This window comes from Colobus angolensis, unplaced genomic scaffold (assembly GCF_000951035.1).
Source record: "Colobus angolensis palliatus isolate OR3802 unplaced genomic scaffold, Cang.pa_1.0 Scaffold210, whole genome shotgun sequence".
Taxonomy (NCBI): domain Eukaryota; kingdom Metazoa; phylum Chordata; class Mammalia; order Primates; family Cercopithecidae; genus Colobus; species Colobus angolensis.
The window spans coordinates 3,464,372-3,484,273 of record NW_012115267.1 but is presented as its reverse complement, the minus strand read 5'-3'; the positions used below and the strand labels follow the sequence as shown (position 1 = coordinate 3,484,273).

General features: G+C 36.4%; 1 protein-coding gene across 1 annotated transcript in view; it reads right to left on the bottom strand.

The window, feature by feature from the left end:
• Window positions 1-19,902, bottom strand: part of MTMR9 (myotubularin related protein 9) — a 43,038-nt gene that overhangs the window by 15,479 nt on the left and 7,657 nt on the right. The window contains exons 2-6 of the mRNA XM_011942820.1: window positions 16,308-16,416; window positions 11,447-11,572; window positions 6,554-6,727; window positions 5,159-5,376; window positions 1,851-2,012 (exon numbers count right to left, since the gene is read on the bottom strand). Of these exons, the coding sequence (XP_011798210.1) occupies window positions 1,851-2,012; window positions 5,159-5,376; window positions 6,554-6,727; window positions 11,447-11,572; window positions 16,308-16,416 (789 nt within the window). The remainder of the gene's footprint in view (window positions 1-1,850; window positions 2,013-5,158; window positions 5,377-6,553; window positions 6,728-11,446; window positions 11,573-16,307; window positions 16,417-19,902) is intronic.

The window sequence follows — 19,902 nt, the reverse complement described above, 5'->3', positions numbered from 1 at the left end:
GTAATACTACTGCACAATTAACAGACTGCATTATAGTGTAAACATAACTTTATATGCACTAGAAAACCAAATATTAATAAGGAATGTGACTCACTTTATTGCGTGATTTGCTTTACTGTGGTTTTCTGGAACCAAACCCACAACATCTCCAAGGTGTGCCTGTGTGTAATATGCTATTAAGTGATGAACTGCAATTGACTTAATCCTATAGTTGGACATTTAGGTTATGCCAATTTTTGTTACACTGTAGATGATGTACTTGGCTTTTTGTCTTCTGTTGAATTCCTTCAGGGGTCTTAATTTAAAAGTAACAGATTCCTTGAAGTCACTTATGGTTAGGTTAACCCCATTCTCAGGATAAAACCTAATGACTAGGCTGAGGGGGGTGAGCATGTACTTTAAGGCTTCTGTGTATATTGCATATATACCTTAATCATCTGTGGGATATTCTGAATTCGATTCACTTAAAGTCTATTTTTATGTTTTCAGTAATTAATTATAAAGGCAAATTTGCATGGAGGTGAAAATAATAGGCTAATATAGATCAGAAAAAGGGACCCAAACATGGCAAAATAAACCAAAACCCGGAATCTTCCCAAGAGTCTGGAAGCCTCTTTCTTTAAGGCGGCCAGCTCAAATGAAAGGAAGATGGAGATCATGAGAACTGTTCTGCATTCTGCACTGAGGGGGGTCTTAATCTGTATCGTCGTGTTATTACAGCTGCAGATTGAGACAATGCGGTGATAACTGTTTATTCCAATTCCTGTTTCATAAGAAAACAGAAGCCTCTGTACTCATAATGTAAGGAGACATCTGGTAAACTTGGGTTAAAAAGAAACAAAACCCTCAGTATTAACAAAATTACCGTGTATTTGTTATTTCTCTGCCACAGAACCTTGGTAGCTAATTCCCACAGTTTATTAGCTAAATGGGCTTCACCTAATGCCTAAAACAAAAAGCACAGGGATAGCCTGGCAATCCTGACCCCAAGGGACTCTACCTGCCATGGTTCTGTTAGTAACTCACCACATGATTTCAGCAACCCATTCTATTATGAATTTCTCTCTAACCATAACAAATTACGTATATATTTCCCTAATTTGGAAGCATCAATGAAACAAGTTAAAGTCTCAAAGAAAAGTGCCATTAACCACGTGGTGATCATACTTATACCTACCTACTGTTTCAGTGGAATCCCCTTCTTAGAAAGGGCATTCTAAGCTTCTGCAAGGATTTATGCCAATCCTGCTGCCTCTGTTCAAGTCTTCTGCCACAAGACTCAAGGATTAGCAACCTTTAACTGAGTGGATAAACTAAAATCACTTCATACACTCAACATCACTACAATTAGGCGTTCTCAACTTGAGATCCAGATGTAATGCCACATATCAAGTAGTTTGAAATAAGATATCCCAGAGGTTAGAAAGGATCATTTTATTGTGTAGCAAAATTACATGTTTCCTTTTGCTGATATTTCAAAAGTAAGGAGGTAAGTTTGCTCCTCTAAGAAAAAATAAGAAAACTTCCTTTCATTCTATTTCACAGTTTAAGAAAAAAATTGGCAAATTCATGATTTAAGGATGTCATAGGAAAAAAAAAAGGTCCATTAGTACTTAAAAATTTGTGTCATGGAAGACATGTATATGTACATGGTTCATATCTATTAAACAAACATTATCTATTAAATGCCAGACGCTAGGCACACACCTCATCAATAATGGGGTGGTGTTGACTAGCCTACACAGTAATTTACTGCAAACTTTCACATAATCTATAAACATATGTCTGGATAAACACAAAGTCTAGTTATCAGCGCACGTCCTGCTCAGGAATGCTGACATGCACTTTACCTGTCGATGCACTGAGCCGCGAGGCAGGCAGCTGTCAGAATCTCTTTGATGTGAGTCAGCCAGTTAGAGGCCTCCAATTTACTGAGCCATCGGTCCATGTTATGTGTTTGGTCGTTACAAGCTTCCACAAGTTTGATTAAGCTCTCCTGAAGAGTGTGATACCTTTTAAAAATAAGAAAGCAAAAAATAACAAACCTAGAAAACAGAAAGATAATGAAACCAAGCCAAAGCCTCAGCCTCCAACGTATCTAAGAGCAGAAGTAGTTCAAAGTACTATAAAAACATCTACCCTGCTATACAGTAATTTGAGGGTTAAAGGTTGAAAAACTAATATTTAAATATTATTGTAAAGGCTTAAAATGCCTGCCATGGTAACCTATTCCTCATCTGAACAGATTAAACCTAGTTCACATACCTGGATTATCAGACTACAGGAGAGACCAGAGCCCTGTGTTTCGTGACAGGTCAGGAGACACAGCATCACTTCCATTTGCAATCCTGTTCCCACCCATCTAACACTAGAGACCCAGTGCCATCAGCAGCCTTACCCCATCCAGTTCAATCCCACTGTTTTCTAGCTACAGCTCCCATTCACCCACCTAGAGACACTTATAAATCACTCTTTTACAGTGCAAACAAGAGACTATAGGTGGAGGAAGCTGTGCGAAAATAGGTCGATATGGGGAGAAATTAAATCTCTAAAGTCTTTGACTTAGGAAAATATAAGTATATGTAGCAAATCTGTTCAGTGTAGCAACTGCTGATCTGCTTGCAGAGGAGCTGGCCTTGTGGTGATGAGACCACAGGGCTGGCTTATAGAAAGAATGCTAATGACAGGGACTCCTGCAGGCCTCCAAGAGCATGGCTTTCGCTTATCAAACACAAGAGCTGGCTGTTCAAAAAGAAAGATAAAACTGACAAACCTTTAGCTAAAGGTTCTTTCACTAAAAACAGAGAGAAAAACAATGCAAATACAATTAGAAATGAAAGATGAGATATTACAACTGATATCACAGAAATACAAGGGATCATAAGAGACTGTGAACAATTACACATTAACAAATTGACTGGATAATCTAGAAGAAATGGATAAATTCCTAGAAGCATACAATCTACCAATACTGAGTCATGAAGAAAGAAAATCTGAACAGACCAATAATGAGGAAGAAGATTAAAAAGGTCTCCTATCAAAGAAAAGCCCTGGTCCTGATGGCCTCACACACTACCTGATTTTAAAGTATGCTACAAAGCTATAGTAATCAAAACAGCTTGGCACTGGCATAAAAACAGACATATTGACTAATGGCATACAATAGAGCCCAAAAATAAATCCATTCATTTATGGCAAATTGATGTTTGAAAAAGTTGCCGAGAGCATACAATGGGGAAAGGAGTTTCTTCCATGAGTGGTGGTGGGAAAACTGAGTATGCACATGCAGAAGAAACTCGACCCTTACCTCACACCATACTCAAAAATCAACTCAAAGTAGATTAAAGAGTTAAACATAAGACCTGAAACTGTAAAAATAATTAGAGGAAAACATAAGGAAAAAGCTTCTTGACATTGGTCTGGGCAAATATTTTTTGGATATGACCTCAAAAGTACAGGCAACAAAAGCAAAAATAGACAAATGAGACTGCATGAAACTAAAAAGTTTTTGCACAGCAAAACAATCAACAGAGTAAAGAGACAACCTATGGAATGGGAGAAAACACTGCCAAACAATACACTGGATAAGGGGTTAATATCCAAAATATGTAAGAAACTCAACTCAATAGCAAAAAAACACATGATCTGATTAAAGAATGGGCAAGACCTGAAGAGACATTTCTCAAAAGAAGACATGCAAATGGTCAATAGGTATTTGAAAAAAAAAATGCTCTGCATCACTTATCATCAGAGAAATGAAATTCAAAACCACAATGAGGTATCACCTCACACCTGTTAGAATGGCTATTACTAAAAAGACAAGATTTAACAAGTGTTGTTGAGAATATGGACAAAAGGGAACCCTTGTACAATGCTGGTGGGAATGTAAATTAGTATGGCCACTGTGGAGAACAGTATGGAGGCTCCTCAAAAAATTAAAGATGAAACTGCGATAAGATCCAGTAATCCCACTTCTGAGTAAGTATTTCGAATATCTGAAATGAAATCAGGATCTCAAAGAGGTATCTGCATTCCCATGTTCACTGCAGCACTATTCACAACAGCCAAGATAAGGATTCAAGATATGGATTCAATCTAATCGTCAATGGATGAATGGATTAAGAAAATGTGGTACGATATACACAATAAAATACTATTCAGCCTTAAAAAAGAGGGTAGGCCAGGAGCAGTGGCTCATGCCTGTAATTCCAACACTTTGGGAGGCTGAGGCAGGCGGATCACTTGAGGTCAGGAGTTTGAGACCAGCCTGGCCAACATGGCAAAACCCGGTCTCTGCTAAAAATACAAAAATTAGCCAGGCATGGTGGCAGGCACCTGTAGTCCCAGCTACTTGGGAAGCTGAGACAGGAGAATCACTTGAACCGGGGAGGCAGAGATTGCAGTGAGCTGGGATCGTGCCACTGCACTCCAGCCTGGGTGACAGAGCAAGACTCCATCTCAACAAAATAAAATAAAAATAAAAAAGACGGGAAACTTGTCATTTGCCACAGCATGGATGAACCTGGATGACATCATGCTACATGAAATAAGCCAGGCACCCATGCACAGAAAGATAAACACTGTATGCACTCACTTATATGTGGAATCTAAACAAGTTAAACTCATAGAAACAGAGAGTAGCATGGTGGCTGCCAGAGGAAGAGAAAGTGGCAGGAGCGGTCGGGGTAGGAGGGACACAGATATAGGGAGATGTTGATCAAAGGTTACAAAGTTTCACTTAGGAGAAATTAGTTCTGCAGGTCTGCTGTACAGCATGGTAACTGTAGTTAAAAATAATATATTGTATGCTTGAGAGAATAGATAGTAAATGTTGAGAATAGATAGTAAATGTTCTCACCGTCCAAAAAAATGGTAACTATGTGAGGTGATAGTTATGTTCATTCACTTAATTTAATCAGTTCTCAATGTATATGTATATCAAAACAGCAGAGTGCACATCACAAATACATATAATTTGTATTTGTCAATTAAACCTTAATAAAGCTGACCAAAAAAAAATGAGAAGATGGCTAGACAATCATTGACCCTAAATTAATGCATAGGCTAATTTGAGCACTTGTGATTTTCAAATGGCTAAGGGCTTACCCACTGTAATTAGCTTCTAATAAGACTCCTTACTATCTCTGGAATCTTTTACCTCTCAATGGACTTGTGAATTCGCCTCCACTGGGGATAATGAGCCTCTTGTTCGAAACCACCTCCTTTGGCTCTAGCTTGCTGAGCCACGTTCAGGGATCGGGTGTCAATGATGTAGCCACGCTTTCCCGCCCTGAGGGTAGCATTTATCAGCTTCTCATCTTCCTTGCACCTCCTCCCATTTGTGCCAGTGAGTGGCTGACCACTTCGCATAATTACCTAGAAACACAATAAAGCTGAAAATTCAACAGCAGTTGCTTTTACAGTTTCTGAAAACAGAAAGAAATTAGCTAGATTAAGAGTATCTCAAAAACAATTGTGTGACACTCTGGAGATGGATTTGATCCATAAACAAATAAATATTTGCATGTATTGATAATAGTTAATAACTGTAAAAGATAAGCCTGGAGCTTTTACACAGTTTCTCTGTCTCAAAACACTGTCACATAATAAATTACATCACCTCTTTAAGATCAAATATTGCAATTCATTTAGTGTGTGAATCAAATACCTGTAGACCTGGCCGTGTAATAAGACAATAATGGCCTATGAGTCAGTAAACGTGACTTCAACTAAACATACATAGAGTTGGTAGATTTTAAAAAGAATTATAAAAAGTAAAGACACCAGTGGCAAAATTTAAAAGTTCAAACACTGTTCTCATTGTTTGGGAAATCATTTCCAATACCTCAGAAGCTGACTGTCTATTATTTATTCTCCAGCAGCCTCTACCATCCTTTTCAGTATTCCAGGATTTAACTACTTGTTTCCAAAAACCACCCTACCAACTATATATCTGGAAATGTTTGCTTTTGAAATTTTTCTCAAGAAATCAGTGTCTAGTATACTAATGTCTTCCCTGGTGAATGGTTTAAAGTTCTTTCAAGAGACCACCATTACAAGGTAGTTATCTTAACTCCTTGTTTAATCCTGACTCCAGTGTTTACTAGAGTTGTGACTAAATGATATGAGCATCACTCTTCTCGCCTTTGAAAATAAATACGTCTGCTCAATTCACCTTTCACATGGAAAGTTGGTAAGAAAAATTCAAGTCTTTTACCATTATTCTGCGCAGAGAAATTTCTCATTTTTCTACCAGAAGAATGTTGCTGTAAGCATCAAATAAACACTAGTTTCCTTTGTATAGTGTCCTGGAGATAAAGCTATCAGGGCTTTTATACGGCTGAGCAGGATCATGGGAAGAATTCAGCATCACATCCTCACCACAGAAAATACCCTACTCCTGATTCCCTAAAGCTTACACTAAGGAAGCCCTCATGGTGGAGACCTGGACAATCATTTCAGTGAACAGACAGACAGAAAAAGGGAACATTTCTATGAAAAGATCCCCAAGCCAAGCCTTTCAGTACATCAAGCAGTAATGCTGTGCACTTACCATCCCATTTTTTTTGTGATAATAGCTTAGTACTGGGAAGCGCCCTCCATGTCGAAATGTAGCTACCTTCCGAAGAGCTTCATCATCGATGGATTTGGGCACCGTGACAATTGGCGGGTAAGAAGGACAGACAGCAAATTCCGTATTGACATAGCTTAGCCTCCATTCACTGGTCTGAAAAACACAAAATACTTCAAAGCTAAGCAACTATCTCAATGTCACAAAATAATCTGAGAAATTTTAAAAGACCTTAGAGGTCAGCTTCCACTGATGAAGAAGCCATTTCTCAGGAATTTAACAGAAGGATCTGTAGCTTATATGTAAGTAGCTGCACAGAAAAGGAGCTCCATGGTTCAGGGCCAGCTTCCTGCATTCCTAGGTATCACCAGTTCCTAGAAAATTCTTTCTCATACTGAGCAAAACTTGTTGCTCTGTAGCTTCCTCTATTGGTTTTTACCGTACTTTCAGAAAACACGGCACAAGTTCCCTATTTTACATGGTATCCCATCAGATGTCTGAAAGACAGTTGTTTCTCCTTAGTGTTCTATTCCCCAAATTAAATACATTAAGCACATCCACAATTACCACGGCCAACATCATCCCACTTCTTCCTTTTCTGGGTCCCATTTAGTTTGTTAATGATCCTCTAAAAGCACAAGTAAGACTGTAAGACTCCAGATAATGCATCCCCAGAACAGATGAGAACAGAGCTACTACCTATGTCAATTCCTTTGTTTTTTTCTTGTAAAAAAGGTAAAAAATGTACTAAGATTGGTAACACCTTTCTTAAACCAGTAACAACTCAATACTAAGGAAGGTTAAGCTTAGAAGTCAATGAAATAATTTCAAACTGAATACACTAAGGACTAAAAGTATATAATATAAAACTATCAAATGACAACTTATTTTAACATCAGAACTGAAAATACCTTGAAGACTGTCAAAAGGTTTTACAGTAAAAAAAAAAAAAAAAAAAATCCAATTATATGTAAATTTCAATATGTTCTGTATATCTGAGTTGGCCTAACCATGGGTTACAAGAGCAGGAAGATAAAGCTAAAAAGTATGTTAGATGTACTACAGGACAAGAGTATTACTTTAAAAACATGATTTTATAAGATACAGTATCACATTTTTAATTAAATTTTTTCACTTTTCGAAGTTATTTATGTTACCAGTTTTAAAAACATAGTTTCTAGGCTGGGCACAGTGGTTCACACCTATAATCCCTGCACTTTGAGAGGCCGAGGCAGGCAAACTGCTTGAGTCCAGGAGTTCAAGACCAGCCAGGGCAACATGGCCAAACCCTGGCCCACTAAAAATGCAAAAATTAGCCAGGCACAGTGGCATGCGCTTTTAGTTCCAGCTACTTAGGATGCTGAGGTGAAAGAACACGTAAGCCCAGGAAGTCGAGGCTGCAGGGAGCTGTGATAGTGCCACTGCACTCCAGCCTGGGCAACTGGAGTGAGATTCTGTTTCAAAAAATAATAAATTAATTAATTTAAAAAAACACAGTTTCTAAAGATTTATTATTTTTAAAAAAATGTAGTTATCTGTTCCTTGCTAGCCCATCCCAATTTGCTTTCCCCAAAGACAATCATTTTCAACATTTTTAGCTTTTTTGGTGTTTACCTTTACATTTCTAAATAACATGATTATACTGTTATTTCTTGAATTTTCGCTGTGATATATTATTTATTGATTTCCTACTCTGGAGAATGACAGGGCTCTCCATTGATCTGCAATGCGGCTTCTGTCGGTCCCAATGTACTGTGCTTTCTATCCTGTCCCACTAGTCCACTTAAGTAACTCCTAGAGCTTTTAAAGTAAGTTTGGTATCTAGTAGGCTAAGTCTCCTCCTCTCACCTTTTTGTACTTCAAAGAGTAACTTGGCTCCTCTTGGTCTTTTGGTCTTCCACCATGTAACTTTTATCAAATTCAATGTAAAAACCAACTGGGGTTTTTATTAAGATTGTATTGACTTTATAAATCGGAGGGAATGAGTTACATCTTCAGAATATTCAGTCTCTCTATCCATGAGTATATTGTGTCTCCATTTATTTAAGCTTTTAAAAATTTTTCCATAAATTTTTATAATTCTCTCAATAAAGGTCTTACTATCTTTTCTTAGATATAGTCCTAGAAACCCTATAATCTTTGTTGCATTTTAACTGCATCTCTTTAAACTTGTGTGTGGTGTAGAGAAATGCCTGTGATCTCAAGATTCTTTCCTTTTCCTATAAAGACAAGCATATAATCAATAAATAATGACAATTTTGCTACCTTTATTTCAATCCCTATACCCTATATTTTTCCTTGTTGTCTTATTGAGCTGACTAGGAGTAGTGATAATGGACATCCTTGTCTCATTCTTGAACTTAGAGAGAATGATACAAGATTTGTTTTTGTTATGTTTTTGGTTTTGGTAGCCATCCTTTATCAGATCAAAGAAATTCCCTTCAAATCCAACTCTTAAGAGCGTTTAGCATGAATAGATATTGATCAAATTTTTTTCCTCTGTTAATCTAACACCATGCAGGTAATTTGCCTTTTCTTTAATTTTGTGGTATTTTCTTTGCTTTATTGTTCAGTAGCTGAACAACAACACGTCTAAAGTTTTTTTTTATTATCTTGTACGGTATTTGCTGGCATACCTTAGCTTAAGGGTTCAGTTAACTTTTACTGATTCTGGAGAGTTATCAACCATTATGTATTTGAATATTGTCTTTCTTGTATCATCATCATCTTTTTTTTCTTCTTCTTCTTCTTTTTTTTTTTTTTTTGGAGACAGGGTCTTGCTCTCTCATCCAGGCTGGAGTGCAGCAGCATGATCACTGCTCACTGCAACCTCAACCTCCTGGGCTCAAGCAATTCTTCCAATTCAGACCCCAAGTAACTGGGACCACAGGTATATGTCATCACACCTAGCTAAACTTTTTCATAGAGATGGGGTTTCGCCATGTTGCCTAGGCTGGTCTCAAACTTCTGAGCTCAAGTGACCTGCCTGCCTCAGCCTCCCAAAGTGCTAGGATTATAGGTGTCAGTCACCATGCCCAGCCTCTATCATCTTTTATCCCAAACTCCCATGTGATAAATATTGGATCTTATTCCTTTATTACACATGCACGTGTCTAACCTCTCTGTTTTTCCATCTTCCTTCTCTATTCCGTATTCTGAGTAATTATTTCAGATCTATATTCCAAATCACTTATTTTCTCCTTAGCTGTTTCTAATCAGCTACTTAACCTTTGCATTATTCTTTTATCTTCTTTTCAGTCAACAAAACTCATAAAAAACAAACTGGATCCATTTTGACTACACAATTTCATGAGTCTTGACAGTTGTATACACCTGTGTAACACCCAATACTAGGAAATCACTAATATGCTTTATCTGCTTTCAGTCACTTTTGGTGTCATATCTAAGAAATCTTTGCCTAACTGAAGGTCATAAAGATTTTCTCCTGTGCTTTCTTAAAGCAGTTTGATAGTTTTAGCTCTTATGTTTAGGTCTATAATACATTTTAGTTAATTTTTGTGGATGATATGAGGTAAGGGTCTAGGTTTATCTTTTTTTACATATGGATATCCAATTGCTCCAATGCTATTGGTTGAAAAAGCTATCCATTCCCAATTGAATTTTATTGGTACTTTTATCAAAAATCAACTGACCATTAAAGGGAAGATTTATTTCTATACCCTGTATTCTGTTCCATTGGTCTTTATGTCTTTCCTCACGCCAATACCATACTCTCTTGATTACTGTGGCTTTATAGTAAGTTTTATAATCAAGTGTTTTGTCAAAGCTGTTTTGACTTTCCATACAAACTTATATACTTAAATCTGCATTTCCATAAAATTTATATCATTTTCTCCATTTCTACAAAAACACCTATTAGAATTCTAACAGGGATTGCACTGACTCTATAGATCAATTCAGGGAGAACTGTCACTTTAATGAGCCAAATCCAGCCTGCTGCTCGTTTCTGCAAATAAAGTTTACTACAACATAGCACCATCCATTCAATGATGTCCCATCTAATTGCTTTTTTCATGCAACAACAGCAGCGTTCAGCAGTCATAAGAGACCACACGATCTGCAAAGCTTAAAATATCTACTATCTAATGGTCTTTCACAAAAGTCAGCCAACCACTAACCTTAACTATATTGTCTTCCAATGGATGTACACAATATAGTATATCTCTCCTTTCATTTAGATCTCTTGTAACTTCTTCCAATAATGTTTTGTGTCTTTCAGTATATAGATCTTGATTTTCTTTTGTTAAATTTATTCCTAAATATTTTATTCCTTGTCAGATTGCTTGTCGCCGATTCATTTTTGTATACTGATCTTATATCAACCAACTTTGCTAAACTTGCTTATTCTAGTTATTTTATTGCTTTCTGCTCTTATTTTTATTATTTTTTCTTTCTAGTTACTTTGCTCTTTTTTTCTAGCTTCTTAAGTTGGTGCTTAGGTCAATAATTTTAGGCTTTTCTTTATTTTCTAGTAAAAATGTTAAAGCTATAAGTTTATCTCTAAACACTGCCTTAGCTGTCTGTATTCCACAAATTTCAATATGTTACATTACCATTATCATTCAGTTCAAAATGTTTTCTAATTTCTTTGACACACAGATTCTTTACAACTGTTCTGTTTAATTTAGAAATACTTGGGGGTATTCCTAGATATCTTAGAATTATTGATTATTAATTTAATTTCTTTGTGATCAGAGATCATACTCTATATGGCTTCAGTCCTTTTAAACATAAGATTAGGAATGGATAAGTCAACTTCACCTTATTACTCTTCAAAAGAAGTGATCATTTTCACAAGTCAAATAAGGTATTGGGTTACTTCTCATAATCCACAGTTCTCAAAAGTTAACTCACAGCTGAGGAATAGAGTTCAAATTCTTGCTCAGGAAGGAAGGAATGCCAGCCATCTTCTATCACTTCAAACATCGGACGGTAAAAGAAAGGGTACATCAGAGTGATGGAGTCCAGGGTAGACAATGCCTGGGGGGCAAAAAGAAAAGAAAGACAAAAAAGAAACACCCACAATTGGAAACACATTCTAAGTGACAAATTACTATTAAGCAAACATGGTCTAATAATGATGGGCACTCAGTATGTTTCTCTAACATTGTGTTTACCACTAGACACAATTACAGTCTTACAAAGCTGATTTCCTTGCTTCTAGTATCTAACAAGGCATCTGACACATAACACACACTCAAAAGTGTTGACAGGATGAAAAAAAGAACAAAAAAATGTGCATATGAATTCTAGAAGAAAAATCAAGTAACACCTCTTGACATCACTTAATAAAGCTTAATAAAAAGGTCTAAGTATTTCTGGGGATCAGTTTTTGGCTAGATAGTAAGGTCTTAGCTCAAAATCCAGTTATTACCTAAATAAACTTATGTAAATTATTTGAAATCAGAGTGGGTTAGTAACTGCAAAAAAGGATGATACAGCTTAGAGGTCTACAGTCAGATGGGAATCGGAATGCTGAACTGAAATTCCAAGTCCTAGCACTGCAGCAGGAAAGCCATGTAACCACTCTATGCCTCAGTTTCCTCAACTGTAAAATGGGTGAAATAACATACCTACTTCATAGGGTTGTTGGAGCACTAAGAGAGATAATGTGTGTAATAGGCTTAGAACAGTGTCTGGCACATAATAAAATCTAAAATAATTCCCGTTTTTTTTTTTTTTGAGACAGAGTTTTGCTCTTGTCACCCAGGCTAGAGTACAATGGCGCGATCTTGGCTCACTGCAGCCTCCGCCTCCCGGGTTCAAGCGATTCTCCTGCCTCAGCCTCCTGAGTAGCTGGGATTACAGGTACCCGCCACCATGCCCAGCTATTTTTTTGTATTTTTAGTAGAGATGGGGTTTCACCATATTGGCCAGGCTGGTCTTGAACTCCTGACCTCAGGTGATCTGCCCACCTCAGCCTCCCAAAATGTTGAGATTACAGGCGTAAGCCACCGCACCTGGCCAATTTCAGCTATTACATGCTCTACATACGTAGAAATTGCACCAATGTTCACTTCCTCCCTTCCTAGACTAGTATGCCATTTGGTCAGGTATCATCATATCTTTATGCTGCAGGGATCTATTCTCAAATGGGGGCAATAACTCTATCATCCCCAAACGGGCCTATATTTATCTGGAGCACTTGAATCCTGGATAACAGACATATGAAAACCTGAGTAGATGGGAGGAACAGACAGACAGAACAGTCTCTATCACCAGGCAGATTCTTCCTTCTGTCAGGGGGATTATGGAAAAAAGTATTTCCATGACTGGGGTTGGGGGGGTAGGGTGGGGAGGGGAAAAGGATACCATATCAATTAGCATAATTCAAACTGCAGGAATGATGGCAACATTCACTTGGACGGGAGGAGGAAGCCCAACAGCAATGCTCAGAATGCAGTTATCTCCCTCCAGGTCAGAGGAAGACCAGGCATGCAAAAGGTAGGCCCATGAGTACTCAACAGTAGACTGGACATACAGCTCAGCAGTTTAGCAAAAATATCTCCATCCAAAGTTATTCTTCTATCCATCTATAAATCATGAAACCTGCTCCCCTACCTCATAAAACAAAATAGAGAGAAGCATGGCTGTATAATCCATTATCTATATAAATGTATATACATTTTTTTTTCCTACATTTATATTGTCTTTGGCTGCCAATCACACCAACCAGAAGCAGAACAGCCAGTGTCCATGTCTGACCTAACTCAGGGCTGCCATCAATCAGAACCACCACTATTTTAAATGCAAGTCAGCAACCACTCTGATAGGCAATAAGCACTCATATTTCATCTTGAGATCTTATGTCACTAGAAAGAGGTATTTTCCTTTAAACACATTAATGCTGAGAGAACTGAAAACATTTCAATTCCAAAGGCAGGTGAAACACAGAAAAAAAAGTTTCACCAACTTATTACTACAATTTAGAGAACTGAGCACTTGCCAGCTATTCTTCCAATGGGATTCTATGTGTGGCAGCTGAATATATTTGAGTATATGGACTCCCAATTACAAAGGACATCTCAGCTATGCTATATGAGAAATTCAATTGTTACTCATAAATCACGTCCAGATGTATTCGGGGAAGGGTGGAGGGCTAGCAGGAGGGATTGTGTGCCAGGAAAAGGATAGAGGACAGGTTCACTATGTTATTCACTATGCTGTAAGCACATTTAACAGAGCATTCATTTTCTGAGGTCAAATGAGCTCATAATTTATGGCTTCTTTTCAGTCCTAAGGGCTTCTATATGATCCGTCAGTTTCTAAAGAGCTTTAAAATACATACAGCGACTTAAACAACTGATCAGCGTCAGCAAGTGGGTAGCACACTTCCCCTTTCCCTTCACCACTGTGCTTCACCACAGGCAGCATCTCTGACACCAACCAAACAGCCACCTTACAGATCACTTGTCACAAAGGGATAAGAAAAACAAAGACTGGTCAGTGAAAATCCAATCTCCTAACTGAAAAAAAACACAAAACCCACAAACACACACATGCTCAATGGAAGTGGGTAATGTTCCTCTGCCCAAATGTCCAAATAGTGGGACATTATTTCAATTTAACAGTCTATAAACTACAGGTATTCTCATTCAACCTAACAAATTACATCAAATCAAAATCATGCATTACTTCCAAATGACAGATGTGTAAGACAAACAGTTCAGTTCATCTTCTCGTTTTCTTAAGTAAAATTCAACAAAGGCAGGAAGAAATGTGTTATGTACCATTTACTTAGTACTATAACAGTTTTTCCTCTATTTCTCTATTCCTGTTTTAAAAATCACTAAAATCCTACCTACAGATTTTTAAGACTTTCTACCCATTTTTAATAGCTAAACTGATAGCATTTTTGGACACAAAGTCCAGATTAGTTACACAAACACAGAAAAAAAAAAATCTATGTCGTTACAGTAGTCTAGAAAGTACTATAAACCTAAGATCAACTGACATAATTTAGTGGCAATAATTTAAAATAAGGCAATTTAAAATTTCAGTGTGTATCAAAATGGTTGGTTAGAATGGAAAGAAAACAGTGTGAGCTCTTCCATTTAAACTATCCAAGTAAAATTTATATTATTTGTAATCTGAGCCAATATTCAATATTGTTTATATAAATATAAAGCAAACATACCCTGTCTTAAGCTAACTGATACATGAAAATTCAGATTACTAAAAACAAAAAACTACAATCACTGGTGATAGTTACTGGCTTTAGAAAAGAAATAACTTTTTAATAAAAAGTCTCACCACATACATCCATAACAATGGAATATTACTCAGCCTCAAAAAGGCAGAATTTACAACACAGATGAACTGTGAGGATATTATGCTAAGTGAAAAAAACCAGTCACAAAAAGATTATGTACTATGATTCTACTGATATGAGATACCTAAAGTAGTCAAATTCAGAGAAACAGAAAGTAGAAAGGGGGTTATCAGGAGCTGGAGAGGGGGAAAATGGGGTGTTGTTTAACACAGAGTTTTGGTTCTGCAAGATGAAAAAGTACTGCAGATCTACTGCACAACAATGTGAATGAAGTTATACCCTACTAAACTGTACACTGAAAAATGGTTAAGACTGTAAATCTTACGTTAGGTATTTTCTAACCACAATTTTGTAAAAAATGCATCACCATAAAATTATAGTAAGTAATGACAGAGAACCCTCAAATGGTAGCTGATATTTACCAAGTATTACACTAAGTATTCGACACACATCAACTAATACAATTCTTACAACAGTCCGAAAAGATCGGTTCTATTATCCTTGTTTTATAAAAAGTAGAAAACAAATCAGAGAGATGTTAAGTACTTCACCAATGGTCACGAGCTATCGAGTGGTGAAATCAAGAATCAAACTGTGCTATGATTCAATAATATACTAATACATGTAATAATGTATATATATGAGTCATAATATAGTACAATATTGTAATTTATTAATATTTCTATTCAAATTTTTAGAATTGTATTTATTACAGAAGATATACTAGTATACTCAAGAAGAAACAATTTCACTTCTAGCTGCTAACCTGGTAGAGGAGTGAACAGTGCACTGGTTAACTCACTAGTGGTTTGCAGTGTCTCTAAGGAACTCTCTAGAGGGCAGGTGGGAATAGTCGAGTCAATGAGGGCTTCTAGGTACCCCCAGTCCATATCTACTCACTGTAATGTGACTAAAAACAATTCTAACGGTATCTATTTTATTGGTTTAGAATTCCATATAAGATTTTACTTGAACAAACCTCAAGTAAAGAAAAAGAAGTTTACGGTCTTCGGCACTGAGAAAATACCAAGATTTGTATAGTGAACACAAAACATCAAGCAAAACTTTAAAATTTCTCCCAAGAACCTCTTTACTAAATCTTCTAATGGTTTTCCTAAATAAGAATTCATATACACTCAAGTGAAACAGTATCTGTTATTTAACCAGCATGAACTCATGGAAATTCCATAAAGCCATTGGAAATGCAATTCCATGGAATTCCAAGCAACTCATGGAATTGAGCTATTCATATAAAACGAGTTAACACCAGACACTGCTGGAAGTCAAGAAAGTCCCATTACACTCATATAACAATAACCAGGGTGAGGCTTTTCCCATCAATCTTCAGTATTTGAGTCAGAGAACATGACTAAATTATCTAATGAAGAAATGAGTCATAATATAAAAGTATGTTTCATTAGATTTTGCTTCCAAAATACTTACCTCAATGGAACTGGCTATATTCAAGCATTCCTCCATTCCAGGAATATCCAACTGAATAATTCGAAAATCTTTACATTTTATGATGATGGTACCCAGTGATCCCACAAATCTGTAGGAAATTGCAAATCATGTTTAGGAACACATATACTACTAACTTTAAATATATTATTATTTCTTCGAAAAGAGAATAGAGTTGTTAGTTACCATCTATATTAACTTTCTTCTCCTCAATTAGTCTAATTAAGGAAGCAGCAAGGCTGCATCATTAAAATGTGAGCCATATATTACTTAAAACATATGTCTTTTTTTAACTTTCAAATATACAAAGTAATTCACATTAGGCTAATTGTTTTGATGTTTTGATGGAGATTATTTGGGGCCTTATTTCAAAGAATAGGAAAAAGATCTGTAACTAATGTGTTAAGTGTTTGTAGAGAGATATTTCTGGAGCAAAGGAAAATAGTTCACTTCAGATATCACTTACTTCCAAGTGATACATACTATGTATCAATTTATAAAAAATAAAAGGGCCCGGTGCCATGGCTCACGCTTGTAATCCCAGCACTTTGGGAGGCCGAGGCAGGCTAATCACAAGGTCAGAAGATCGAGACCATCCTGGCTAACACGGTGAAATTCCATCTCTACTAAAAATACAAAAAATTAGCCGGGCATGGTGGCACGTGCCTGTAGTCCCAGCTACTCAGGAGGCTGAGGCAAGAGAATTGCTTGAACCCAGGAGGCAGAGGTTGCAGTGAGTTGAGATTGAGCCACTGCACTCCAGTCTGGGTGACAGAGTGAGACTCTGTCTCAAAAAAAAGTATTTGAAAAAAATCTAACATCCATTTCTGATTTAAAAACATGAAAACCCAAAAATTTCTCAGCAAGCTTTGAACTGAGGGGAGCTTCCTCCACTTCATACGGGCCTTTACAACAAGACCCACAAAAAAAAAAAAAAAAAAAAAAAAAAAACCCTAAATCGAATAGCACATGTAATGGTGAAGGATTGAATTATTTTTCTCTAAAATCATGAATAACACAAAGATGTTCACTCTTATAACTTCTATTCAACATTGTAACTGAAGGTTATAGCTAGTGAATTGAAGTAAGGTAAAAAGAATAAAAAAGGATTAAAAAGGAAGACGTAAAACTATCTTTATTTGCAGATGATGATTATGTAATGTACCCAGAATGTTCTTTTTATTGTCAATTCTCCCCCAAATTCATCTAGTGATACAACATAATTCCAAACAAAATGACAGCAGACTTTCATATAGAAACTGAAAAGGTGATTCTAAAATTCATATGGTAATGCAATTGTCTTCAAATAGCCAAAACAACTTTGAATAAGAGCAAAGTTTTATGGCTAACACTACATAATTTCAAGGCTTACTTTAAAGCTACAGTAATTAAGACAGTGTGAAAATGACATGATGATAAACGGATCAACTGAACAGAAAAAAAAGAGTCCAGAAATAGATCCACTTACACGTGAACAAAGATACAAAGACAATTCAATCGAAGACAGGTCAGTCTTTTCAACAAACGGTGCTGGAACAATTGGATAGCTTTTTTTTTTTTTTAACAATTTGAATCTATAACCATGAACCATATACAAAAACTAACTCAAAATGGGATCTTTTACCTAAATGTAAAACTTAAAGCTAGAAAACCGCTAGAAGAAAACATGAGAGAAAATATTTGTGAACTTAGGTGAGGCAACAGTTTCTTAGACAAGACACTAAAATCCCAATCTATAAAAGAACAAACTGACAAACTGGACATGTTCAAAAATGTAAAACGTCTGCTCTTTGAAACACAGGGTTCAAGAGCATGAAAAGGTAAGTCACGGGGGCATTTCCGCAGGCTGCTGAAGACTTCATTAAGAAGCTACACTAAATTTATTGTTCAAATGTTTCTTTCTTCAATAATAAATTAACCTTACTTTACTGTAACTTTTTTACTTTATAAACTTTTAAATCTCTAATGTTCTGTCTCTTTTGAAATAACACTAAGCTGAAAATACAAACACACCATACAGCTGTATAAAAATATTTTCCTTCTTTATATCCTCATTGTATAAGATTTCTTCGATTAAAAAATTTTGGGGGGTAAACTTTCTTGTTAAAACCTAAGACACACACACACACATTAGCCTAGGCCTACACAGCATCAGGATCATCGGTGTCACTGTCTTCCATCTCCACATCTTGCCCCACTGGAAGGTCTTCAGGGGAAACATTAATACTATGCATGGAGATGTCATCTCCTATGATGATAATGCCTTCTGGACAACTCTTGAAGGACTTGCCTGAAGCTATTTTACAGTTAACATTCTTTTTAGAAGTAGAAGGTGTATACTCTAAAATAACAATAAAAAGTATAGTAAATTCATAAACCAGTAACGAAGTCGTTTATGATCATTTATAAATATTATGTGATGTGTGCCATTGTATGTGCTATATTGTTGTGTAACTGGCAGCCCAGGTTTGTTTATATCAGCATCACCACAAACACAACATCACTGGGCAAGAGAAACTTTTCAGGTCCAGTATAATCTTATGGGACTACCATCATATATACAATAAATCACATGACTGTGTATGTACGTACAAACACACACTCTCAAAAGTCAATAAGAAAGCAAATAATCCATTACAAATGGACAAAACATATGGATGGTCACTTAGCCAAAAAAAAAGACATATGGATGGCAAATAAGCATATGAAAAGATGCTCTACACCACTAGTCAAAGGGAAATGCAAATTTAAGCCACAATAAGATAACACTTAACATCTACTGGAATTGCTAAAATTTAAAAGACAGACCATAGCAAGTGCTGACAAGAATGTGAAGGAACTAGAACTCACACACTGCTCATAGGAATGTAAAACTGTAGGTACAAGCACTTTGGAAAACAGTTGGGGCAGCTTCTTAAAAAATAAAACACATACCTACATCTGATCCAGCCATTCCACTGGCAAGTAAATGGCTCGCCACCCAAGAGAAAAGAAGCCACATGTTCATACAAAGACTTGCATAAGAATATCAATAACAACTTTATTTAATAGCCTCAAACTGGAAACAACCCACATTTCCAGCACCAGGTGAATAAATGAACTATGGAATACTACACACTGGATGCTTAGTACTCAGCAATAAAAAGAATGAACTATTGATATATACAACACGGACAAATCTCAAAAGAGAGTACTGCATGATTTATGATGTACTGACATAAATTTCTAGATAATGCAAACTCATCTGTGACTACTTGGAAAAGAAAAGAAGGATTACAAAAGGGCACCAGAAAACTTTTGGGGGTGATAAATTCATTATCTTGAACTTATGGTGACAGTTTCAGGGTGTGTACATACATCAAAATACATCAAAGTTTACGCTTCAAATATATATAGTGTGTTATACTGAAAGGATATAAAATGTGTGTGAAAGTGTGTACACTGAAGCCTTACTGCTAAAACCTGTGCCTTACATTCTTGAAGATTTTGTAAGTTCTTGTTCTCCTGCTGGTAGCATCCAGGGGAGTCACAAGATGTCACAAAACCGGTTATGAAACCTGTTGCGAAAAGATTAACT